Source organism: Astatotilapia calliptera, chromosome 7 (genome assembly GCF_964374335.1).
Source record: "Astatotilapia calliptera chromosome 7, fAstCal68.1, whole genome shotgun sequence".
Lineage (NCBI taxonomy): Eukaryota > Metazoa > Chordata > Actinopteri > Cichliformes > Cichlidae > Astatotilapia > Astatotilapia calliptera.
In genome coordinates, this window is record NC_137428.1 from 28,774,628 (window position 1) to 28,801,914 (window position 27,287).

At 38.4% G+C, this 27,287-nt stretch overlaps 1 protein-coding gene across 3 annotated transcripts; it reads right to left on the reverse strand.

Moving 5' to 3' along the window:
• On the reverse strand, window positions 1-26,194 carry slc27a4 (solute carrier family 27 member 4). Of its 3 annotated transcripts, XM_026174118.2 has the most exons (17): window positions 26,032-26,194; window positions 25,460-25,508; window positions 25,205-25,308; window positions 18,711-18,802; window positions 14,980-15,141; window positions 13,131-13,341; window positions 12,845-13,028; window positions 11,314-11,472; window positions 10,323-10,392; window positions 10,049-10,140; window positions 8,730-8,839; window positions 6,866-7,075; window positions 3,454-3,580; window positions 2,899-3,036; window positions 2,640-2,804; window positions 1,776-1,922; window positions 1-1,229 (listed from the first exon to the last, which is right to left on the reverse strand). In XM_026174118.2, exons 4-17 carry the CDS (start codon window positions 18,743-18,745, stop codon window positions 1,072-1,074), a joined length of 1,968 nt encoding a protein of 655 aa, XP_026029903.2. In that variant the 5' UTR covers window positions 18,746-18,802; window positions 25,205-25,308; window positions 25,460-25,508; window positions 26,032-26,194; the 3' UTR covers window positions 1-1,071. The 3 variants fall into 3 exon arrangements, with proteins under 3 accessions (XP_026029903.2, XP_026029905.2, XP_026029906.2); XM_026174120.2 differs by lacking the exons at window positions 18,711-18,802; window positions 25,205-25,308; window positions 25,460-25,508; window positions 26,032-26,194 and adding an exon at window positions 16,525-16,884; XM_026174121.2 differs by lacking the exons at window positions 18,711-18,802; window positions 25,205-25,308; window positions 25,460-25,508; window positions 26,032-26,194 and adding an exon at window positions 15,904-16,033.
• Between the last annotated feature and the right edge of the window lie 1,093 nt (window positions 26,195-27,287).

A 27,287-nucleotide genomic window follows, 5' to 3' on the forward strand; every position in this document is an offset into this window, starting at 1 on the left:
ATAAATTAATGTCTGTATTTTCTTAAATATGTAGAAACTACAACTTAAATATATTTGGTGTATCTCAGACATTTAAATACAAAGCTTTGTTTTTCTTCATTTCCGATGTGGATAATTATTGCACTGCAATTGCTAGAGCCCTATTTACACCTTCAACCACTGGACTTTGTTTTTACTTCTGTTACAGGTCAAATATGTTGGTCTTTAAAAAGCAAAGAAAGAAAGAAAACCTTTGGATTTGCTGTAATACAACAGGAATGGAAAAGAAAAGACAAAGAGCTGAGAGTTAAAGGAAATGCTTTGATACATTTGACCTAAAACAGGACGTATGTAGCTATTCCACATGTTTGTCACTTATGGCTAATTGTGCAGGTTAAGTCGACAGCAGTAGCTTCAGTCTGTCACAAAACAATCTCACTAACAGAACAATGAACAGAGAGATAGTTTAGGTCCAAGTAGGTCCCTCTGTTATCTCACATATTTAATGTACTTAATCCATGTTCTTCATCAGCATCCTTTAAGTCTGTGTTTATCTGGAGTGTCAAGTTTTTGCATCCTGGATGCTAGGCAGCCTATTCCTCTCCTCTTGTTCCTCCTTCATGCCAACAATAACCTGTGGTTTAATGGACCAGCGTTTACAGGTGGGAGTGTATGAGATCTGTTGGTGGGCGAGGGAGTGCGTGGTTATGAAGGGTGGCTTCAAGTCACCAAGCAGACCTGCTTTCTAGGTTTGTGCCTCTCTCTTTGTTTGCTGAGGTAGCGAGAGAAGTTGTTGAGGAGTATTCAGGAGCGACGGGCAGAGTGGAGTGTGTGTTTTTGAGCGTGACGTGCATCAATCTGTTATTAAGGATGTTAAAGAGCAAAGTGGTTTTGGGAATACGTGTGTGTGTGTTGGCCTGTATATGGCTATTCTCTTCTTTATTGTAATGTATTATTTTTGTGACTAACGGGACAAAATCTTCTAATTTGGTCACACATATTGTCTTCTGTATTTGTGTGTGAAAGTGTGTGTGTGTGTGTGTGTGTGTGCAAGTATGTGTGTGTGTGTTGATGTAGTGGTCAGCCTGGTCATCACAATTTGCATTTCCCTGACAGAATGGAGCGGTACAGCTCCTCGTCCAGCTGCACGTAGCGCCCTTTGCTGGAATCCAGGAAGTACAGTCTGCCTGACACTGCGCTGGGATCAAAGCTGTCCCGACGCAACTCTGTCTTCTGAAACTTAAAAGTACCTAAGAGAGATACACAGAAAGAGAATGTGTAGAGAGATTCGCTTGCCAAACAATGCCCTTTAATCAAAGTACTCCAATCAATGCTAGTTTGTCTCTTATGAAATCTGCTGTATTTGTAAAATACATCAAATGTATGTTTTATAAAACTATAATACTATCTAAAGTTGAGATATACCTACTCTATTCTACACTGAAGAACAAAACTGGAGAAATTCAAAGTACTGAAAAACACAAATGGAGTTTTGTGATGAAAAGAAAAAAAAAAGTGTCAACAAAGCAAAATATAATTTGTTGCATGGACTCAAAGAGATCAAAAACTTGCTGTAAGGTAGAAATTAGATTACAATATATAATTTCCCCATTGAAGACTAAGAGGGAGCAGAAAAAAACTAACTTCTACTTAACTGAAAAAACTATGGAAGTGGCTGAGAAAGTTTAAGACTCAGACGGCACTTCAAAAGCAATTGAAGCATTCTGTAAACTAAACAAAGAAATGCGCTTCCTTTCTTATGCAAGATATCAATATTTGGTTGAAGTCATTTTTACCTGTCTTGTTGACCTCTGGGAGGAAGCGGAGGAAGACAGGTCTGGCATATGGAGGGAGAGCCTTCTCCATGTCTTTCACAAACTTCTCCAGGTTAGTGGAGTGAGATGGATCGGCAATGGCTGCCATTCCAGCCTTTCCCTCTGCTCCTGTGCACACAGATGCAGGCAGGTCAGAGGAGGAATTCTAGCGCCAGCTGAGGTTGAAGTTCAGGTCATGTTTGTGCAATGAGACCAAAAGCCTTGTGGAGAACCTTTGTTTACACAGTATCCCACTTGTATTTCTCCCTTTCATATAGCACCAGAGCATCACAGAAGCTTCAGCTTTGTACAGTAGATGATTTATATATAATTTATATACGCTGCACTTGTCTATTTCATTTACACATTTACTAATGAATTGAGACTTCATTTAAAACGTGAGATAATACTTGTTAATAAGAAATTGTGCACAAGAAACATGTTTTATTCTAAGAAATAAACTCAAAATGTTTACCATCCTGGGTTTGCTGGGCATTAAATTAAAAAAAAAAAATCATCCTTGAATATCAAATATCAATATCAAAACCATCTGCTCTACTGTAATTCATCTGCAATATGAAGTCCAGACGGTCCTGCGAATTCTGGAAACAACGGAGTCAGTTTATCCAGCAAGCGTAGCTCCAAGCAAAGATTTCTAAATTACTCTAAGCTTCCTTTTCGGTTAAAATTAAGGTATATCATATAATATATCATATAAAAAGCCAGTGTGTATGATTAGCCAACATTTATATATTACCCAGGATGTTAATGACTATTAAAGTATTAAAAAAACAAACAAACAAAAAAAACAAAACAAACAAAAAAACAGAAATTCCGAGATATTACCTGGTACTTCCACTCCATACACAACGACATCCTTCATATCTAGGAGTCTGCTTAGAGTTCCTTCCACCTCGGTTGTTGAGACATTCTCTCCTTTCCAGCGGAAAGTGTCTCCTGTTCGGTCTTTGAAGTACATGTGGCCATACTTATCCATGATCAGCACATCACCTAGTGAGAAGGAAATGATTCAGTATTCAGTTCATTCAGTCATAATGGCATACGGTAAACTACTCAATATGTGTGTGTGGCTAAGTGCTCCAACCTGACAGATAGGCACTATCTCCCTTCTTAAACACACTATGAGCAATCTTCTTGTCAGTTGCTGTTTGGCTGACGTAGCCGTCAAACCTACGTAGAGGGTCATTCTGAATGATTCTGCCAACAAGCTGTCCAGGCTCACCTTGAATGAGAAAGAGATAAGGAACATTAGTCTTTTTGGAGCCCCCAAGGATCTTAAATAAGACTGCTTATGCATATTATGTATTCTGGAAAGTCTAACACACAGATTATAAACACAGTGCCATACTATAATTCTGAGCGGTCACAGCCTTTCTGATGAGTAAACTACTCTAGCTTTGTTTTAACACTATCAGTCAGCTGACCCTTAGTGTTTAGAAACCTACAAAGTATTACTGCTAAAAATACAGATGACATGTTCATCTTTAGTTAATAAAGAAACATGCACCATTTTTATGGGAATGTATGAGCTGTGGATCTACACGAGGTGTTTATTACTACTTAAAAATAACATTGTAAACTTATTTTGAGCTTGTTAGGGTTAAAAGAGATGTTTGGTACAAGTAGACTGTAAACCCACCAGGTTTACAAGGAATACAGACACCATCAGGTCCCCTAATTAGCTCCATGGTCTCTTCATCAACCCTCACCAGTCTGATGGGGTAGATGAAGGGTAGAATCTGACTGTTGAAGCCGCACGCTCCCATCTGATGCAAAGACAAAGAGCAGCAACCACAAATCTATCAGTATGGTGAGGACAATGAAAGGCACACATACAGTTAGGTCCATAAATATTTTTCTCATTTTGGTTCTGTACGTTGACACAATTAATTTAAATGAAACATCTCAGATGCAGTTAAACTCGAGACATTCAGCTTTAATTCTGTGGGCTGCATATAAATATTGCATAAAAAAAATGTGAGGAACTAAAGCATTTTAACCCCCCCAAAAATCCCCTTCATTTAAGGGGCTCAAAAGTAATTAAACAAATAAATAACTGAAAATAAAATGTTCATTTCCAGTACTTGGTTAAAAACCCTTTGCTGGCAATGACAGCCTGAAATCTTGAAGTCACGGACATCACCAGATGCTGGGTTTCCTCCTCTTTAGTGCTCTGCCAGGCCTTTACTGTCATTTGTTTGTGGACCTTTCTGTCCAAAGTTTAGTCTTCAACAAGTGAATTGCATGCTCAACTGGATTAAGATCAGAATTGGCCATCCAAAAATATTCCACTTCTTTGGGTTGCTTTAGCTGTATGTTTTGGGTCACTGTCCATCTCTATTATGAAATAGGGCTGAACGATATATCGCATTTGCGATAATATCGCGACATGATCAAGTGCAATTTTCTAACCGCAAAGGCTGCGATTATACTCTGGACATGTCCAAATTCATGGGCTGCATCCTCCTGAGGCCGCATTTGTAGACCGATTACGTCACAGCGACGCGCCGAAGGCTGTCCAAATTACTACCATATCCCAGAATTCATAGCGCGGCCCAGCCAAACTCCAGTTTCCAGCAATGGCGGCCGCTACTAAGTTTTAAAATTACTCATACTAATCTTTCTGGGTCACAAAATAAACTTTTAACATATTTTCAGGCGAGAAAGTAGCTGTGTAAACATCAAATATCTGCTCGGTTTATCAAGATATCCCATATTTGCAAAAGTGCTTCGACGTTTTCAGAGGCGTCTGCTACCCACCAGCTCGACAGCTAGCCGGGAGCTCGAGGGTTACTGATGCGGCCGAGAACGGCACAACTCCCGGCACATCATTTTCAGATCACCGCGGAGTTTCGCTGCTCGGGTTAAACGTAATATATAAGTCACTTAGACAACCTAAAAATGTTATTGTTGGGCTTTTTTCAGTGTTTTGTTTGTTCGTGAGTAAATCGGTTTGGCTGAGATTAAAGTTATTAGATTAGATAAAATAAAACTTTATTAATCCCCCGGGTGGGTTCCTCCTTGGTTTTCACACAGCTGACTAAACGTCAAACAGAAAACTTATTAAACAGAAGTATGAGACAGTCGAGAATTTACACCAGTGTCTGGTTATATTTTAGATAGCAAGAAGCAGACGGCCGAGTTTATTAAACTCCACCGAGACAGCGGTGACGCTAATCAGAACTAGACCGTCCAATTTCACGCCTTTAAATTTTAAAGGCGTGTTTGTGTGTGTGTTTATACAATTGCTATTATGTTTGCACTTTATGTGTAATGTTACTGACTGCAGAGATCAGTAAGATGTGTGTATTTTTTATTTATTAGTTTTATTTATTTAATATTATTTTTTAATTTAATGACTGTCTAGTAGTTCACAGATGTCGAAAAACTGAGTGTGGTAAAGCCACTGATTTTTTTTAATGTATATTTCTGCAATCTGCACATTGTACTGACTTTCATTTTAATGTTTACACCAGGGTTCCTTGTCAGCACTTTATGCTCAGATGTTTGTAAGCTAAAAATAAACTATTGTGTATGTTCAAATATACTGTTGTGATTGAAGAAGTTAAATAAAAATGTCAGTCATCAATTCATGCATCACCTCATGTCATCATAACAGAGGTCTGTCTTCCAGGAAAGAACAGTTTAAAATTAATGTAATATAGTATTGGCCATAGTATATGATGTATTGCTTGTCTTTGTTTAATAATACAGAAGACAAAGACCTTAAAAAATAATCGCATATCGCATCGCAATCGCAATATTGGGGCAAAAAATCGCAATTAGATTCTTTTCCATAATCGTTCAGCCCTATTATGAAACACCACCCAATCAATTTTAGTGCATTTAGCGGGATTTGAGCAGAATTCATTTGGCTGCTTCTGTCCTGTGTCACATCATCACTAAACACTAGTGTCCCAGTGCCACTGGCAGCCATGCACGCCCAAGCCATCACACTGCCTCCGCTGTGTTTTACAGACGATGTGGTTGCTTTGGATCACGAGCTGTTCCAGGCCTTCTCCATACTTTCTTTTTGCCATCGTTCTGGTAGAGGTTGATCTTGGTTTCATCCTTCCAAAAAATATTTTTCCAGAACTCCGCTAGTTTTTAAAAAAAAGATTTTTTATTTAATTTTTTAGCAAAGTCCAATCTATTCTTGAGGTTTAAGAGTGGCTTGCACCTTGTAGTGAATCCTCTGTATTTACTTTCATGCAGTCTTCCATTTATGACTTGGATATTGATATGCCTACCTCCTGGAGAGTGTTGTTCACTTGGTTTGCTGTTGTGAAGGGATTTCTTTTCACCATGGAAATGATTCTGTCTTGTGTGTGTGTCCAGGTCTTTTTTGCATTGTTGAGTTCACCAGTGAATTATTTCTCAGGATGTATCAAACTGTAGATTTTGCTATTTCTAATATTGCAGCAATTTCTCCGATGTGTTTTTTCTGTTTTTGCCACTTACAGAAGGCTTGCATGGAGAGCACCTTTGACCACATGCTGTATGTTCACAGCAAAATCTCCCTAATGGAATCACCACACCTCAAATCAACTCCAAGCGTTTTATCTGCTTAATCGATAATGACATAACAAATACTATTTCATTGGCCCACACCTGCCAATGAACTAGCCTTTCAGTCAATTGTCCAGTTACTTTTGGTCCCTTTAAAAAGACAGTGGCTATGTGGAAATGTGGATACCCTCAAACGAAAGCTGGGAGTCTATAACTATAACTAAAGATAATTTGAATATCTATTAGTAAACAGATAAAAATAACAAAGCTTGTGTCAGTGTCCAATTATATATAGACCTATCTGTATTACAGCAGCTTACAAGGTGCTGTTATGTTTAATATTGTGACCTTAGAGGATTAATGAAAACAAAAACCTCTGAATTATTTTTTTTAATTTATGCAACTTGATTGATTAAGCAGTCTTTGGGATTCTAAAAGACAATACTTTACCACAGTGATGCCATTTTAAACATTTGGATTCATAATGAAATAAAATTTTGCCAGTTCAACATCACCAGTTTTTTTGGGAGACATGTTCCTACCTTGTTATCAAAGTTGCCCAGACTGCAATTGCACTCTGTGGCTCCATAAAACTCTGCAATCTGTGAAATGTTGAAGCGGTTCATGAATTCCTCCCATATGGACTGACGCAGGCCGTTGCCCAGTGCCATGCGCACACGGTGCTGTCGCTCTGTGTCACGAACTGGCTGGTTCAATAGATACCGGCAGATTTCTCCAATGTACTGCACAATCTGGAGGACAATGGGAATAAAAACAATCAGTAATGAGACAAAAGTTAAAAAAAAAAAAAAAAAAAAAAAAAAAGACTGCTTAATGGCTTTACAGCAAGCATACAGTGGTTGGACAAAGAATTGAAAGAGCTACGGGGATAATATTAAATCTTTAAAGGATTTTTACTGAAAATGACATGATATAGAGACATATTCTCAAAAAGGAGATTGTAATGTGCCGCTGTGTTGTACCTAATAAATCAAATCTGTGACAGGGACACCCTGTTTCAGTTTTAAGGCTTCATGTAGCAGGAGATAACAATAGAAAATCTTCTTGTCCTAAGCAAATCTTCATATTAGCTTCATTTATTAAATAAAACATCAGATGGTCATCAACTCATTACCGTTTAACTTTATGTAACAAAAAACTAAGCAGTGCTGTGAAAAACTAAGTACGCCCTTATGTAAGAAGCAGCTGAGTGCTGCTAATCAAATGCACTTGATGAACTGGTCATCACCAAGTTTGAGCACCTCTATAAAAGTAGAAGTTTTAATATTTTCCTGGTCTGGAGCATTCAGGTATGTCTTAACACAAAGTCAAGGAGGAAAGACATGAAAAATGATCTTAGAGAAGCAATCGTTACCCACATATCAACCTGGGAATGGTTATAAGGCTATTTCTAAATAGTTTTCAGTCCATCATTATAAAGTAAGAAAGATTATAGTGGAAGACATTCATGACATTTGCCAATCTTTCCAGGAGTGGATGTTCCAGCAAATTCACTCAAAGGTCAGACTGTGAATGCTCAAAGTAACTGCAAAAAACCAAAGAGCTACATCTCAGACTCTACAAGCCTTGGTTAGCATGTGAAATATTAAAGGTCATGACAGTGCATTTCGAAAAAGACTGCGCCGTATGGCTTGTTTGGAAACATTGCCAGGAAAAAGTCTTTTCTCCCTGTAAAGAATATAGCAACACGGTTTAGTTTTGCAATGTTGCTTCTGAAAAATCATCAAAACTTCTTGACCAGTGTGCTTTAAACAGATGAGACCATCATGTCTCCAGTGTTTGGCCATAATGCCACAGCGACAAACACCTCACATTAATTTTTAAGGGATGACGAGATGTTGGCTTGTTTTGCAGCCACGGGACCTGAGCACCTTGCAGTCACTGACTCAGTCATGAACTCTTCTGTAAAGCAAAGTATTTTAGAGTCAAATATGAGACTAAATGCCAAAACTGGTTCAACCTGACTGAAATGCTGTGGTACGACCATAACAGAGCCGTACACGAATGCCTGCAAACCTCAATGAACTAAAGTAACGCTGTGAACAAGAGTGAGCCAAAATTCTTTCAGAACAATGTGGGAAACTAATAAAGTCATACAGAAAACGATTACTTTAAAGTTATTGCTGTTAAAGGTGGTTCTACAAGCTACTGAATCATGGTTAGTTTTTAAACTAACCTTTTGCATTTTAGCTAAGTTTCTGTTAAATAAATAATGACATGGTGATGTGTCAATGTGTCCTGCGTTGTTATTCATCTCAGGTTGCATCTACATAATGATAAGACTTTGAAAGGAACAGATTTTTAAAAATTATTTTGTGGTATACAAAACTTTAGAAGTGAAAGAGGGTGCAGTTTGTTTTTCACCTGACTGTGCAACATGCTTACCGTGCAGTTATATTTGACACAGTCATCCCAGAACCGTGAGGCAGAGAACTTCTTTCTGATGACTACAGTCATGCCGTGTATTAGGCACTGGCCAACTCCCACAATGTTTCCTTTAGACAAAAAATAAAAAAATAAAAAAAAATAAGCAAAAACTGTTTAAACCAAAGCAATTATCAGATGAACGTAGATATCGCTATCTACGTTCCAAAAAACTGAACAATGATAGCTAAGAGTTAGAGACGGTTGACATATTAGCATTTGCAAACTGGCCTTTTATAATTAATCTTTCTATCTGCAAAAATTACAACACAACATTGTAGTAAGAAAACATGAACCAGTGAAGTCTCTCCAAGTTTGAAGAGTTATAATTAGTATCTTACTGTAATAGACAAAATTTACATCTATGTTTGTTTTTATTATCCACCAAGTCCTCCCACACAATCACAGGGTGATGAACCAAACTTGAAGCTTGGCACCGCCTGAAGGTTCTTATCAGATTTTATTTCATTAAGATGTTGTCATGTTGCCTAGCAACCACCTAGCAACAGGTTAAAATGACCTCCGTATACATGATATTACAATCATCATAGTCATGTTGTTTTGCAATCACCTAGCAATTTGCTGAAATTACCTTTTTAAATTTTTTTTTTTAACTTTAACACTTAAAAAAAATAAAAGCATCGTAACATTTTGATTTCATGGTCAAGAGCACAAACAGCGCAAATAATACTGTAAAGTGGGTGCTTGCTATTAAGAAGTATCCCACTAACAACTGATGGAAACATTACATACAAAATATTTTCCACTTTTAATGTACTTAAAAGCAAATAAACAGAGATGCAGCATAGTATTTGGCATTGACTCCTCTCACATTTTCCGCTGGATTACAGCAAAACTATTTTGATCAAACACCTCAGTCCTCAAACTAGTAGTAATATTATTGGCTGTTAAATTTAGTTTTGCTCACATTTGTTCATTTAGGATCTCGCCATGTGGTTGCCTTTTGTAGAACATCAATTTCTTACATTTATTTATATTTCATTATTTTGGGATGATTAAATGAAAATATTTGTTGGGGTTTGTTCTCTTTTATATGTTTATGGTCTTAAAACATTCCTCTTATCAGCTGTTTTAAACAATTACAGGTGGTGAATGAGTTTCTTCCTTTTTGGAGGTCTTTACTGACACAGTTTTGTTTAAACCAAGAAAAAAGCAACGATTTTCTGAATAATGTATTAATCAAACTTTGGAGGAAACACTCCAACTCATTCGTAGATTAAAACACCTCCTACCTTTTTATGTTCTTTTAACAGACATACCTGCAGAGTGGTAAAGTGGAAGGCAATCATACAATACATCGTCTGATGTCATCCTAAAGCCATAATACACCAAAGCTGCCATGCGATAGTACCTGAACACCAGGGCGGGGTGACGAACAAAAAGAGAAAAAAGTCAAATGAGCAAATACAAAAGCATTTAGTTTTATTTATTCCTCTCACTTTTTAACAACACTGCTTGTTCTTTAGATGAAAGCTACATGGATCAACAAAGAGAACAGCTGCATTCCTGTGTGTCTGTTTGCCTCCTTCCTACCTGCTGTGCACAACAATAGCTGCTTTAGGCATCCCAGTGGTTCCTGATGTGTAGATGTAGAACAGGCGATCTGAAAACAGCACAGAGAGAGTAAGACAATAGCAGAATCTGGTATGAGTGGGTTTATCATGTGCTTGAGTGCTTATACTTATACATGTATGCGTAGTTTAAATGTTTACTTTTAATTTACTGCTGAGTCCTCACTTTTGATTAGTTTTGCAGGAGGGTAAATACTCACCTTTCATTTCTATTTACAGGAATATTCACAGTTTTAATTATAAAGTCCTTTTTTAAGTTACAGAACTGAAGCATGGAGACAGAAAAAAGCAGTATGACATGACTTGATTGTGAACATTGTGGATTCCATTTGTTTTCCCTTTTGCACCATCTTAAAAAGGCAATACTTTTAGTTGCCTCGTGACAAGTCATCAGTAAATCCCTAAATCTATCAAAATAAAACAAAGGGAGATGATTAATGATAGGTATAACTCTTATTTGCCTGTGCCCATCATATCATTAATTACACAAATTCTTCATTTAATGAACATATAGTGCATTATGTGAAGAAATAGTTAAAAGGGTGTGTCTTTTTTGTGGTAAGAAATATATCAAACAGAAAAAAGTGACATTCTTGACAATTCGCTTCAGTGGAAGTTGTTTTTTTTGTGTCAATATAAGTTTAGAAATTTGATTTCACATGACTGTGACTCATTCCTTGGATCCAAAAATATTACTCGACACCTGCCAAGTAGTCAGTGCAGCTAGAGAGACAAAAATGCAAACAAATAGTTTTCTGAAATTGGTATGTTGTTTTAGTTAGAGTTGGTGCTAGGATTTTTTCATAATTTTATGACTGATAACCAGAAAAATCATTATTCAGCATTGTTCAGTGACATTTTCCTTAACCTGCAAGAAGATATCACTTTAAACCAAAAAAAGAAAATTCCAGATCCTGAATGGTTGTAAGATCTCATGGACACGGTGCTTTTACCTACGAAGCTGCGATCTGGCCGAGGGGGTAGATGAGAAGGGGCACCAGCCACCAGGGGCTCGAGGCACTCTGTTCCCTGTGGGACTCGTTTGGGATCCCAGTCTCCAGAGCAAAACATCTGCACTGCCTTCCCCATTGAACTATGGACTTCAGACACAGCTGTGAGAACAGAAACAAATTCAAATACATCAAATACATGTCACGTATCCTTATCACAAGACAGCTGCACATTGTTCAACATTTAAATACAAGAAAGCTTGCATCCTTTGCAAACTTTAATCAGTGACAAAACAAAGAGTATAGAGAGTGGTGTAAAATACAATATATACAAATGGTTAAAGGTTAAAGGTACAGTGTCACAAAAAATATATATATGTAAAAGGAAGTGAATCAGGCAAAAAAGGGAAACAACAAATCGAAACGGCTCTCGTATTTCACCTGAGGGGAAAAAAGATCCAAAAGCCTTATGTCATGCCTAGGCACTAAAGCTAGTAGCTTGAATTTTGACCTATTCTGTAAAAGAGCTGTGTTTCCAATTACTTAAAGGCATAAAACACACTAAAAATCCATTACCCAGTACAGAGCCTCTTCCCTCGATCTCAGAGTGACCAGCTCAAAAATCATTCACTCTTTATAGCTGTTGAGATCAGGGCTTTCCATATTGGGCAGGGACCCAAGAAGGCACCAAGAGGAGAGTGAATTACATCTACAAATAATACTTGACCATCCTACCGAGCTGTGGCAGTTTTAGATAATGAGAGTTCAAGCTCAGGTAATACAAAGGCATGTTTGCAGGTTTGTAGAGTGAGCAAAATGAGAGTTAATTCACGCAATGTCAAACATACAAAACACACAAATATGATGACATGGCATTTAACTTAATACTCACTACAATCCTAATCTTACTGGCAAGTGAAAATGACTTTTTCATTTGTTTTATCTATTTGACAGTATTTCAGATATAATGTCAAGGCTGGTGTAACCTAGGTGGAATATGCACAATTTACTTTTTTAGGTGCTGTAATTAATTTAATTGAAACAATATATTTGTTTCAATGATGATGTATAAAAACCAACATGATTTTAAAACAGTGTGTAATGGTTTGATCTAGCCCCTAACAAAAACCATAACCCTCAGTTGATTTGACCTGAACACTGTACTATCAGACGTGTCTATGTCACAGTGGTTCTGCCTTTTATCTGCCTCCTATCATGCAACACATTTCTCTGCAGAGCTCAGACCTTGGACACTGCAGACTAGTGGCAGTCCCTCCCTCATTACCTTATCCCTTCTTTGTGTTTATCAGTCATTTAAAGCTTTACTGGCTGATACTGAAGAAACACCTCCTCCAAAACCCATTTGTCTTTATGACCTCTGTGGCTGTCTCCCCTCACCACTCACCTCTCTTATTGCACAGGAACCAGAACAGCATTCATCAGCATATGACGATGCTGTACAGACTGTTATGCCTCAGCTTTCTCGTCTAACTTTCGAATCTATCCAACTTTCATCTGCCCTCTTTGCTCTTACCATCAGTTAGCTCTGAACCAAAGATCACAGCCTTGGCATTGGAGATGGTGACACAGTGGACCAAAGCATCTAGTCTTAAATTGAAGTTGATGAGAGCCGCTTCTACTCCAATTTTAGCCATGCCCAACCATATGCCCACGTACTGCGATCTGTTCTCCATGAAAAGGGCCACCACATCACCTTCCTAATGACAGAAACAAAAACAAAAAAGACAGTAATATAACTTTAAAAAGATTTGCTTTTGCTTAATTGCTTTTAATGAAGCTTTATTGTGTTGTACATCTACCTTAAAGCCTCTTTCCAATAGCAGGTTAGCCACTCTGTTGGAGTATTCATCCAACTGTCGGAAAGTCCATCTCTCCCCAGTGCCCTCGAAGATGAGCGCTGTTTTGTCCCCATGACGGTGCACCGTTTCAGCAAAGATCTTGGGAATAGTGTTCTTCTCTCTGAGGTGGCGCCTGACGTTCAGTTTCACCCGCAGTAAAACACTGGCTGCACTGAAGGAGCAAAAGAAAACATTACTGTAAGAGAACAAATAACTTAATGATTCCCAGCAACATTAGCCATTTCACTGTTCATAATTTGCTGTTATTTTTTTGCACTTTTTAAAATAAAAAAACATTAGCATTAACATTTGCAGCTCATCTGCTTAAATCCACACCATGTATCAATAGATCTGAGAAATGAACAAAGACAACTTGATGTATCCTGTCTTTTGGCAACAAACATTTGTCTAACGATCCACCAAATTCCCTTTTGCAAAAATACATAAACCACCTTTTAAAGAAGCTGTACTTGAATGTATTGCGAACTGTATCCAAACCACATTACAAAGCATAAAATATTTCAACAGATATGGCTTGGAGGCCCACAAGGTCAAATTATGCATGAATGGCAATTCTCAGCACTTTACATTTGTGGTACAAAGGTAGTGGTCAATCTCCTGAGCAGTGAATAATTACAGAAATGTCATAAAAAAAACAATAAGCCAAAGTACTTCTTGGCTAGAGTGAGGTAGCGACAATATGCTTATCATTACATAAGAGAGTTATTTCATGATGGTCTAGATAAGCATTTATTGTTGCACAGCTAGTTGAGGCTAATTACTTTCTTTTGTCATGCCTTTTCTTACTCATACGGATCTATTGCTTAAGAACAGTACCCATTATAAAACTATAGCCTATTTATTTCTAATGCCTTAGTGACTCTTACAATGTATATACCTGAGCTTTGTCACACAAAAATGCCTCATCAACAGCTCGTGAGTCACTGTGTGAAATATATGATTCGTTAAGATCCAATGCTGCACAGAGTCTTTCTAACCTTGACACTTTAGACAATAATACAATTGATCAATAATACAACTTAACGTCATAATTCTAATCAAGCAGATGCAGCGTGCCAGAAGCAAAGATAATAAAATGTATAAACAAGACTAAACATTAGATGTGGCTAGCACATTTTCTATGACAATTTAACAGAAAAGGAGGACAAACAGTAATATTTCGTTCTCTAATCATGAGAAAACTGGGTGACCTTTGTATATAATGGGTCCCTGAATGGCAGTAATCCCTAATGGGTAGATTATTGTGTCGCTGTTCCCCTAAAGAGATAATTTACAATTTCCTGTTTTAAGATTACTGCAGCTATTGAGGAAAAAAGGAAGTTAACCTCAAACCAACTACAATGCCAGTTTCCACTTGTAAATACTGGCTTTAGGTATGCCACTTAAAACATTTGCTCCTACCCTTCTCTCTGTCCTCTGGACCTTTTGTCTTAAATATTTGAGATTGCGTGTTTAGAAACAGGTACAGAAGGAATATCTAGCCAGCTCTTAACAAGGGCTTAGGAACTAACCCTTGTTCGTGACAATTATGTGGTGAAGATGAGAATTTATCTGCAACTGTGAAACAACTTGCATGGATTTCTCCTGTTTTTGCAGATTTAGCACTGTGTGACTATTGAGGTCACATTTAACTCTGTCTGAATTTCAGAGCCAAAACTACAGGAAATTGGCCACTGGGTCACAGTTAAAAGTGACATAGCTCATGCCAAATGATTTGGAAGACATAATGCATCTATGGTCCAATTTTATGATTTTGCATTTAGCAAACAAACATAATTCCAATGCTTACTGTAAGTCTCTGCCAACTGTTTTGGCAAAGATATCCAGGAAGTTCCATCCTCCACTTCCCAGATAGAAGATCAGGATGGCTGGAAGAACCTGGTACCAGGGCAAGCCCACCAGCAGCCTCAACACAAAAAGCAGGGCAGTGCAGCATGCTAGACGCATCATCCTGAAAGAATGCAAACACATATAAATAGATACAGAAGGGTCTGCCAGCCCCCTCTGTATCTACTGATCACAAACATTTCAGGCCAAATGACTGAAAGGTTACGTGCACGTTATATGAGCAAACAGAATTTTTGAATCCACTTCCTTAGAACTCAACACCTTAACAATGTTATGGTCTATGGTTTTGTTTACATATCTGCAGTCCATTTCAATCCACTGAGTCAGCTCTGGTAGACTGAAGTTGCGGTGAAGGGTTACCATTTGAAATAGCGGAAATTTAGAGTCTTGGGTGACCTCTGGGTATTCATGATTACAGATGAGATTGTAAAACATTTATAAAAATGTGTTAAGCTGGGTGGAACCCTTAAATTTTCTCTTCTTGCTTGAAGGAGAAAACAAAAAGAAGCCTAAAGGCTCTGTTCTGAATTCACAGCAAACAGTCTAAAGTGACAGCAGACAGCGCAACTGGGAAACACACAGTTTCCCAGTTGCCACCTGATACAGCCAGGAAGATAAGCCTAAACAGTAAATGATATCTTCACACCCATGTTTGTTATTTTTTAAATAGCCTTTAAGCACAATACATATAGAGATGATTGATTTCAGTTCATCATCATCAAAAGGCCATTTTATAACCCCCTCAATGCCTCCATACATCTGGCTGTAATTGTGATGATGTTAGCTCCATCATGCAAATTCAATAACTCCACTGCTAAAATATAAACAAGCACAGAGGAGAGCTCTGTGTGGACGATTACATTACCCTGAACCTCAAACAGATCGACGTGATGGGTTCGAGGGAAAGAGATGCATTAAGGGGAGAGGTGGCCACTTCCCGGTAAGAAAAGAGCTTCATCATTCGCTGATGCCGAACCCGGAAATTTTCATGGCGCGTAGCATTGCGGTAGAGGCTGTGGCAACGACAGGGGGAAGGCTCAACCCACTGTTGGCAAGGTTACACCTCACTAACCATGCCATGTGCATTTCAGACGAAGCCTTTTTTATTGCAACGACGTTGGCCAAAATCATCAAACTGATATAGGTTATCATGGTAACAGGCGCGCCAGGGAAACAGGATGCGCAGCGTATTGTGCGCATCGGCTTAAAGGAAGCGGACAGCGTGACACCATGAGCAGCTTCTTTCAGGAGATGAAGATGAGGCATATGGTGTAATCGCACGGTTTGCTTGTCGGGGACAAATGGCCGTCTCAAATGTAAACATCGGACACCCCGAGTCCCGTCAGCGGGTTAATCGCTGACAAGGAGATGACGAGCCGCCGCTGCTCCTCTCTCCTTTCTTCTGGCGAATAATAAACGGGCCGGTCCCTCAAACACCACGCCGATCGATCTGGGCTGAGGCAGGGACCCATTTCCGTTTACATACCTTGCACCTCCTTCACAGCATGCAGGTACGCAGAAATCCCAAACGTGAAAGTCGTTGTGTGCAATTCCACCTTGATCGGCTTACAGGCTAGCCTGGTCGCCCCCCCACTCTCTCCCTCCCTCCGCTCTTCACCGCCGCTCGGTCGGCTTGACAGAGAAACGCACACGGGCTGACACAAGCACTGGGATCCCCCCCCTTTGTTAATATCACAACGACCCGCTGCTCCTTCTTCGAAATCGCCTGGCAGTCTCCGTCGACTTTGATCCCACGATCATCATCCGTTCATTGTCATAATCATCAATATTATCACTGGCTTCATTGTAGCCGATAAGCTCACTAGCAGGCGTAATTCAAATGACCTTATAATTTTCTTACTTGCGCCCGCCCACTGCCGTCAGCGTCAAATCAGTGAATCGGGAATAAGAGTTGACGGACGGGTGCAACAGCCAATCAAGAACATGAATGTACATCTTTTTCTACGTCACATCCAGCAGGAGGCGGGTGTTTGCGGTTCAGGAAATGCGGTGTGGCCCAGCAAGCTCAGTTAACGAGGCCAGCACGCGCAGCAGTTTCAACGTGGTTGTGACAAGGCCCTGATGCAAAATGAGTACGCCTCTTTATGCCATTCACTCATTACTCTGCTGCGACCTGCTAGAAATTTTCTTTAAGCCTATGTATGTCAACACATGAGCTCCCGGAGGACTGTGGAATTAGGAAGGGCAGGTTTTCGAACAATAGCGACAGGATTAACCCGTCCTGTGTTCCAGAGAGGACTCGGATCTACTATAACATCTGTAACTTGCCATTTTTCAGTACAAAGGCTAGGTTGATTGAAAATAACATTAAGTTATTTGAACTCCTCGTAGATGTCACATACATTCTTAAATGTACGACTGCAGAGCCAGACAGAACTGCTCTCAAGTGTTGCAATAAAACTTTGGCACCAAACAATTTCTATACTACATGTTGGCTCATGAATAATTGTGAATAATTGTTTTTGCTTTACGGACTGCTGCAACTTCAAGCCAAGAAATGTCCTGTTGTCTACATTTACAGAACACAAGGACGTTGACATTTTACACAGTGCTTATACTAGCAACGTGACATCTCTTGAATTGCACTGCATAACCAGGGTGGATTACAAAAAGTCTACGATAGCAGGCCGTTGAGAGCCACTGGTGCAGGTCAACAAAGGACGCGCTCCCAGTGGTCCCGGAGAGATCTGACAAGGAGAGACTTGTTTGGAAATTCTTGCAAAAAACATGTTAAGTGTAACCTTGGGTCAAATAGTGGACTCGATCTGTGGTAATACCAAGGAGTCACAAAAAGGTGATAAGTTTTACAACACAATTATCATACTGCTATCCCATACACACTAGTGTTTGAGATCTTAGCTGAATGATAAAGAGATGCAATTATCAGGGCAAGAAAATTTGACCAGCTTCGACCTGCCAGTGATAATTTCCATTCAGTTTCACAAGCAGATACAGATGCCAATCAAGTTAATGAGAGTATCACAGGCGTTGTCAAACTCTTGATAGCAGATGACACTTATCACTGATTCTTAGATTGTATTATGCATGCTATGCTTTTTTTCAGTACATCAAGTCCACCAGAGCTTTTGTTTTTCAGAAGTTCAAGTGCTGACAGACAGGAAACTATAAATATCTGTGAAAGTTGCCCAGTACCCTTTCTTAAATTAGGTGAAGGATGTGAATTGAAACAAAAAGACGGTGTATCTTTATAAATTGTGATATTTAAGCATCTCATTTATTAAATTCATGTCACTTACTGGTAGTACAGTTTAACACTCCAGTATTCTTATCTTTTCTGTAAATAACAAACCAAACAAGCAAAGTTAGAAAACGACTGCCATTTGAGTAGCCAGTACAGACAGGCCTTTACTTTAGTTCTATTTAGGTAAGCTCAAACATTTAAATTAACCCTCAGCAGCATTTACATCCTTGTACACACAGACAGATCTTGAAAGACTGGAATGAACCCACTGAAAGGTTTGAATAGCTAGACTATTTTAAATACCATGCCAGCATAATGGAAAAATCCCAGTGTCCTTTCATTATCAAAATTGTTAACCAAGAAAAAAGGGGACATCAAATCTATTAATAAGTTTGTGGTCTTTAACTTTTTTTTCCTGCAGTTTTCTTTGTCAGAAGAACCGTCCTCACCATTTTATTTTCATTTTCTCTTTTTGTTCAGTCATCCAGTTCCAAACCAAAGTGAGCGTAGAGATCTCGTGTGGTGGTCCCTCTCAGAGCAGCTGCAAGACAGGTTACAGGGTCAACAGCCTCTAGCCTACATTTCAAACAAACCACAAAACACTGAACAGGCCAAGAGTACAGCACCGAATAATTAATCAGGCTAAAGACGAGGCTTGCACTTGGTAAAAGGGGTATGAACAGAAGTATTTAAAGGATATTGATAATCTACATTGTGTTTTATTACCAATATTTTAAAGATTTCCAGTTACTTAGCCCCGCTAGCTGAATCTTGGGGTCGTTAGTATTCTACAGAATCAAACTATGCTGAATTATGTCGGGTCCAGCCTGATAGATAAGTGCTTGGCAAAGAAAGGCAACTAACAAATATTAGACTTTTTATATGCCCTAACTGCCAAGGTCAGTACGAATCTGTTTATCCAACAGTCAAAAAATGAAAACACACACACGGCAAAAAAACCTGCAAATACTTTTTAATAAATTACCTATTAATATTGTTTCAAAGTGTTTTGTTAGTAAAAATGAAGTGAGAATGCTTTCAGGTAGATAAATTAAACTATGCAAAGTGGAATAAAAAAGTACAATCAACATTTGGCCTCACTATTCTTTTTTTGTCTTTAAAACAGAATCAGTCAATACACATGGCATTTAGGTTACTACAGTGACCTTGGAGCACTATGCATAGTTCTTTCAGTCTCAGGTGTTTCTGCCTCTTTATATAATCTAAGACCACCTGTGTGATGTTGACACCACAGTCGTGTGCTACAAAGCAAGCTCAACATGGCCAAGCTCTGATATGTCAGCTGACTTTTCTTTTTAAGGATCAGTTCAGTGCCGCCTATTTCAACAGAGACATCGGGACAGGAGAACAGCAGACAGAGGTCTATAAAGAAAAAGCTGTAAAAGTAGAAGAGTGATAGGTAACAATGCTAGGAGACAAAATGTTACTACACCTTTTACCATTTACTTTTTACATGAACACTCCACATTACAACATCAAAACGGATCCATTTAAAACAACGACAACAACGCATTTATGTCAGACACAATCCCATAACACGATGAAGAAGTTGTGGAAACCACTTTAGATTTTAGCTGGTCACAGTGAAGTTGATTTTCCTTAGTTGATATTCTCCTTGATAACTAGCCTACAAGTAGAGTGATATATTATCTGACCTATGTTGTGCGTATTTCCTGTAATTCCAGCAGTGTAAAACAGACTTGGTAGAAGATTAGATTCAAGCATAAAACATGTAAACATTTTCTACATCACCAATTGAATGCATGCAAATTCCTGTGACCATGCAGCGCATGTTGCACTGCTGTAACTTTGCTGTGCGACTTTACTGCAGGCTTCCTTTGGAGGTATTAGTACAGTATAAACATATTCCTTAAGCAGAGAATCTAAAATCAAATTTGGAGCATGTTGTCTTGAAAGAATCAGTTGAGATGTGGTGCCTACAGCAGATTTTAAATGGAATATAACTCTGAATCAGGTTATGTGTTTAGTTACTATGGTGACCTAACGCGGTAAAAGAGAGCCACCTTTATGGCTTTAGGCTTGTTACAACTCGCTAACTCATTTGTGCTTCACAGTACACCCCTCAGGGCTCAGTGGAGACAATGTTCTGTTGCAGGACTCGTTCTTATTTCAGCAACGGCTGTGGGGTGGATGCTGGATGTCACAATGAATGATAACTTTGGCACCTACCAGATCCGCCTTTAACGATACTGTATGACAGATTAAACTTAAATTCTTGGCATAGCGCCTGGTAATAATAATGATGATAATGATAATGCCAACATCTAATTTAAGCATTTACTAAGAAGGTGGAAGGAGGTTTTAGTAATTACGCATCCTGCTTGTTGTCTCTTAAGTCTCATGACATTTAATTTGAAATAAAATTTAAAAAACTCTCTCTGAATACTAAACTAATTTTGGGCTAAAGGGATAAATAAACTTTGCCATCGTTTGTTATAAGGAGTCTGTGTACCAGGAAAAATGGACAGACTAAAGTTTTGATTTAGAAAGTCTGCATGTTGAATATGTTCAAAATAATCATCTGAGAAGGTAAATGCTATATTTCCCTAATTGTGAAGCAGATAATATCAAATTAAATCCAAAATCATGCAATGGTGATGCAAACACCAAATTCGGTACAATTTGGCCCCTTGTATAATAATATTTTCTGATTAGCCACATGAAAATCACATTTTTCAAGAAGGCAGCCAATATGACCCATGAAAAAGTAGTTTTTGCATTTAATTGCTACATAATTTACTGATTTTCATTATCTTGTGTCAATTTCTATGTTTTGAAGCATGCAGCATTTGCTTACTTTTCTGGTATATTATTAGGCTAGTAGCGCTACTGCATGGGGTAAATGGGGCATGGAGGTAGGAGCAGTGCCTTTGTTTCAGCATTCAGCCACATCCCATGGATGAACTACTGACACTGGTCCTCACCACTATCTGTCATCTGTGACTCCCAAGAAGTTGCCTGTGCACAGCATACCCTGGTCAACAACATTGGTTCGTGGGCTAAACTAGGTGAGGGAAGCACACAGAAGATCCAGTTTATGTGATGAACTTCATTTATAGCTCTGACATTGATGGCATATAAAGTCATAGATAAACTTCTGTTTTCTCAGAGATGACGGCAATAAAACAGAGTTGTTCAAGTTGCTAGCCAACAAGGTTTGTGAATCTGACACAATCAGTAGTCCAGTGATTGCTACAAGAGGGCCTCTTGTAGCAATCACAAGTACCAAGTGCCTAGATGCTGTCTCAGCCAAGAGGTGGCTGACACTGGGGTATACGAGAGATGCAACTCTGACTAGACGTCAGTAGCTCATTCATTAACGCAAAGGGCACCAATGTGTTCATTATAGCATTGTAGACAGTGGGAAGGAAAAACTGAATTTTAACAGGAAGAAACCTCAGGCAGAACCAGGCTTAGAGAAGGGAAGCCATCTGCCGTGACCAGTTGGGAGTGATGGGAAGAAGACAGGACAAGAGACAAACTGTGGAAGCTCAGGGATCACCTGATCCAGCAATAACTATTAGCTTAATCAAAAAGAAAAGTTGTGAGCCTAATTTTATAAGTAGAGAGGGTGTCTATTTCCCAAATCCAGATTGAGAGCTGGTTTCACAGAAGAGGGGCCTGAAAGCTGAAGGCTCTGTCTCCCATTCTACTTTCAAATACCCTACGGACATAAGGACATGTGTGATGAAATTATTAAAACCTTTGTTAAACTTAGACTCCTTCTGAAGCGTCTGACGATGACCTGCATCATCTGAAGCACTTTGTCATAGTGATGTATGACTAAACAAGTTCATGAGTAAGAAGTGAGCCTTGCATGGAGAGAGAAGAGCTATTCCATCATCAAGTGCAGCCCTTAGGGACCATGCAAAGCATGCTGCCTACCAGGCAGGAATCATCTGGGGCTGGGCTAAGGCTGAGGAAGAAGTCTGTACAGTTTCATGGACCACACTCCCTATAATAGCTGCATGCTGCCAGGAACTGACCAAGTATGGATGTAAACATGAGTATAGAGGCAGATACTATCACCATGAACATTTTTGCTTTCTATGCTGTTTTTATTGCTGAAGTAGTTGTTAATAAAATGTTTGCAAAAATGTGTTGATCTACTAAAGACACAACAAAACTGACTGAACATTACTTTCAAAATAATATAATACATATGCATATATATCTTACAGCTAGGCTCTTGATAATGGGAAAAATGAATCTGAGATGTTTAAACTTGTATGTCTGATTTTCAATGATCTTGGTGTCCAATCAGCAATCTTAATTTTTCAAACAGCTAATCAAGTAATTGTGCCAAATTTGGTGCTTGTATCACAATCTGCACCATTTTTCTGTTATATTCTATGACCACCTTTTCAGCAATTTCAGAAGTGAAAACCTTAAAGTGGTGAATATATGCAAAAAAGGGAAAGATTTTAAGTAGCAACATGAACTCAGACAAACAGTCAGACAGACAGACAAATGGACATGAGACAAAGGACATTTGTCTTTAAAGGGTAATGCAGGGCATCTCCTCTTGTCTCCTCACTCCAGGGCCTGCCCACCCAACTCCTCCCTCTCAGAATAACAGCATACAGTACAACAGCAACTCATTGCGTTAAGTGTAGAGCTTTTGTGAAAGTGTGTGCTTGAGAGAAAGAAGGGAGAAGAAAGAATGACGGCACGTCTTTGTATTTGAATATATATGCACGTGTTACTGAATGCATGCATCTATAGACAGAGATTGTAATTGTGTGTCAGCCTGCGGGTGATGAGAAAGACAGCTATTGTGTCAGAGGGGAAATGCCATCTCCGTTCACTAAGAAGTCATTATCATCGTGACTCTTCACTGTACTGACAGAGAACTTGAAGAGAATGCTAATTTAACTCAGCACAGTTTTACTATGAGAGATCACCTAACTTTTCTACACAGACTGTTCATAGGTGGGAAATAAGTATATTGGTGCACTGTACATTTAAAATCACAGACTAAAATGGGAAGGGAACATCAAGATTTTATCTACAATAAAACACACACACCCTTAGGTAGTATGACATGACCGTGAATCACCAGAACTCCTTCCAGTATGAAAACTGAACTTCACCCTACTTACTCAACCTTGTGCAGCTGCAGAACAGGGATACAAAAAAAACCCTTATGATTATGATAAATTACAATTACCCTTTTAGTAAAAAGGTGAAATTCCTTTTTTGGTCAGAAAACCTTTTGAACTCCACAAGAAGGGGAGAAATGTGTGGGCAGCATGCCAGTGATGTACAAGCATTATCTGATATGCAAGTTAATTAATTTAATTACTAAAAGTTAGTACCAAATTTGAAACCCATTCAATATTAGCCAATATAATCACTGAGCACAAAAACTACATGATTTTTAGTGGCTGACCTTTTAAAAAAAAAAAAAGGTCAGCCACTAAAAGTCAAGTCATTTGTTTTCTAAAGAGTTTTTATAAGCAATCCCATGTGCAGCATATTATTAATTACTGCATAAGGTTTACTAAAAATACTTCTGTTTCAACAGAGAAAAAAAAAGCAGGCACACCCCTCTTTGCTGCCCTCCAGTGGCTGACTGAGGAGGTTAAATCTTCCATTATAATTCTTAGTTTACATTTTTTTTAATACTCTCACACTTCTCATCACAATGTACGTTTATGGTTATGCAGCAAATTAACCAACACTCATAGTTAAAATTTAATTCAAGTGGACTTCACATGTCATGGTTGTAAAGAAGGTGTAGTGGATAGAAAGATCCACACACCCCTGCTAAAATGCCCAGTTTTAGTGATGTTTAAAAACAAAAAAACAAAAACAATGACCTAAACAAAAGAATGACTTTAACATTTTTTGAAAGACCCAGCCAGACCTCAGACCCGAATGCAACCGAGTCTGTGGAGTGACCTGATAAGGGCTGTGCATAAGATAGCCTCATAATCTGACAGATTTTCCACAGAGTAGGAAAATATTGGTAAGTTTAGATGTGCCACCCTAAACGCCAGAATGCTCTATTAAAATTAAAGGTGTGATTAAGGGAACATGTCCATGACCCATCATCTAAAAAAAATAAAGGTACTACTGCATTCATCCCTATATAAATATCAGTTTAGTCCATTAGGTGATTGCCAGGTAACATTTGTGGAAATACAATTGATGTTACTGTTGTGAAATTAAATTGAAATGGTGGTTTTATAACGTTGTTGTGATGCATCAATGTTAAAAATGGGTCACTTAAGCCTGTTGATAGGTAAGTGGCTGTTAGGCAACATGATGATGTATTAGTACCTCAGATAGATAAGAAGTGTCATGGGACAAACAGAGAGAAATTTGGTGTATTATAATAAGATAGTGTTAGTGACTGATAAACATTTTCATCACTTGAAGAAAATACTATGCCCAGTGTTTACAAGAGTTGATGCTCAGGGGGAATGTTAATTACTGAATCACAGTAATATTCACATCAGCAGTTATAACATCATTAATAATATACCTTTATCATTTTAATTTACCAAGCTTCACTTATTACTACATACATTGAATGCTACTTAAAGCTTGAACTGAAATTTCTTTTTCTCTCTTACCTATACGACCCAGGAGTGACTGCCCAATGTCTTTGATGTCGTTGTATTCATGCAACTTATCAATATGATGCTCCAGCTCCTCTACTCTATAGCCCCTAAAAACATATACGCACGCATGGTCTCAGCAGATTTATGCAAAAGGTCATATGCAGGCAAAGGCACAAAATTATAAACATCTAAAAAAGATAAACTGCTATGTGCAGGTGGACGATTAAATCTGAGTTCTGTTCATCTAATGATTCAATGAACCATCACTACCCATAGCATTCAAATTGGACCTCAAGACAGAAATACAGCAAGAACAACACAGCTGTACTTACTCAGCCTCCAGCTGTGCTATCTCTGTATCCAGCTGCTCTCTTCTCCTCTCTAGCTCCTCCACCTCCTCTGCAGGGCTGACTTTAGCACTCTCAAGTACTTGAAGCTGTGACAATCATAACAGAATAAGGCATGTGTGGCATGCTATGGGTGATTGTTTGTTTGTGTGTGTGTGTGTGTGTGTGTGTGTGTGTGTGTGTGTGTGTGTGTGTGTGTGTGTGTGTGTGTGTGAAAAAGAAGACAGGAAAGCTACTTACAGGTGACTTGAAGTGGGAATGTATTTTCTTAAACTTTGATAATGGAGTTCTACAAAAAGAAGGAATGAATTAATGATGAAAAAATATGGATACAATTAGATGCAATTATGTTAAGCCAACAACAGCAACAATAGCTTAGTTGCAGTAAAGGTACTCAAGATCGGACAATTGTTTAAGTACCGGTACACAATAAACACATTATGTCACTTGTGTTTTAAGTTAAGTAAACTTCATCTTAAAACATTAAACTTGGAGCTTTGGCTAGGTGACAGGAATTATATTTTACGATATGGCTAAAAATATAATACCTGCGAGTAAATTGCCTGTTTTTCTTTTACAGAAGCTTGGTGTTATTTTACAAATTATTTTATTTGATGTGTTAAGCAAAAAAGAAAAAGAAAAGAAAAAAAGAAAGAAAACAACACGTAAAGTTTACATGTAAATCAAGCCTCAAAACGTGAACAGAATAAACGAAGCACCCAGATGAACCGCTCGGCTGCAAATACAAGTTGCTCTGTAGTTGGTGGCTGGCGTTAACGCTAACAACAATGGTAAGCTATCCTCACAGTTACCTTTTTAGCTGTCCTTTCTTTGAGTCATTTCCCTCCGGTGTCGAAACTGGGCAGTGACTTTCACAAATAGTTTCAACGGACTGCTCCGTGTTCATATTGCCTTAAGGAATTATATGTGTTAGTGTTGGTTTAATACAACATCGGACAGCTGAACACGGAAAAGGAAGTTTGCAGTTCGCGGCTAATGGTAAACAGATTGATAGCGTAATTTGATTGGTTGTTGAAAACGAGAGGCGGGATTTAGAGACTATTGGTCAACCCAGAGTTAACTCAAAGTCCTCACAGTTTCAGGTGATTTGTTGGGGTAATACCTTATATTTTATTGTTAATGACTGTCCACAGATACTGACGTGTTTAAGTATTTATAATTACATTGTTGCATTCTATACATTATTGTTTCATTTGACGTAAACTCCGCCTGGCAACCAAGGGGACACTGGACTCAGTTCATTTTGCAATTTCCTGTTTCATTGCAAAACAAACAAACAAGCAACAACAAAACATTAAAACAGGTCGTTGAACCAGTGTGCATATATGACCCTAAACACACAGTATGCTCAAATTTGTTTGCAATGTAATGTAATGTGGCTGTATTTCGAAAATGTTAAAATAATAACTCCCTGTATCTCGCAAAAAACACATTTTTGCACGCCTTTTTAAACTGATCCATGCTTAGACATTACTTTATCGGTTTCAAGTGCAAGTTACAAGTGATTATGACCTTTTTTTTTTTAGTCCAAAAGAGACTTAAAACAGGTCCACGTGCTCCAAAATCAGTCCGCTCCTCAGCCACCCTGCTCCAATTATTGCACCAATAACTTGCTGTTACTGTAACGACATTTTCATTAACAAATTGTATGACTTTATTTTACTTGTAGTTGTACAAGTATGTCAATAGAGTTCACCTGAGGGGTGCATAGTGAGTGACCAGGGCCAGTCCATAGTGACCCCATTGTGTATATTTTTAGAATTTCTTTTTTTATTGACTCTTTTTTTAAATATACATTCTCTTTGAGCTTTATATATATTCTAAAATGATATAGTCATTGGAGTAAAACAGTAGTTAATTAATGTTTCCAGTCACACGTCCAGCACAGATGCCACCACTATGTCTAAAAGGTTCGAAGAATAGTTTCCTTGAAACGCATTGGGCAGTTAATTTTCTCAAGTGGCCACATGAGAAACTGGGACTGTTGTGGCGGGCTGCACAATGGTGCTAAAATCAAAAACTTCAGCTGATTGTTGGGCCCTTCACA

Coding starts and splice junctions, on each gene's coding strand:
- slc27a4 (XM_026174118.2), bottom strand. CDS start 18,745: ATGACTGAACAAAAAGAGAAAATGAAAATAAAATG. Junction 7,076..8,729: donor GTGTCAAATATAACTGCACG/GTAAGCATGTTG, acceptor ATTGTCCTCCAG/ATTGTGCAGTACATTGGAGA. Junction 2,805..2,898: donor AGATAGTGCCTATCTGTCAG/GTTGGAGCACTT, acceptor CCTTCTCACTAG/GTGATGTGCTGATCATGGAT.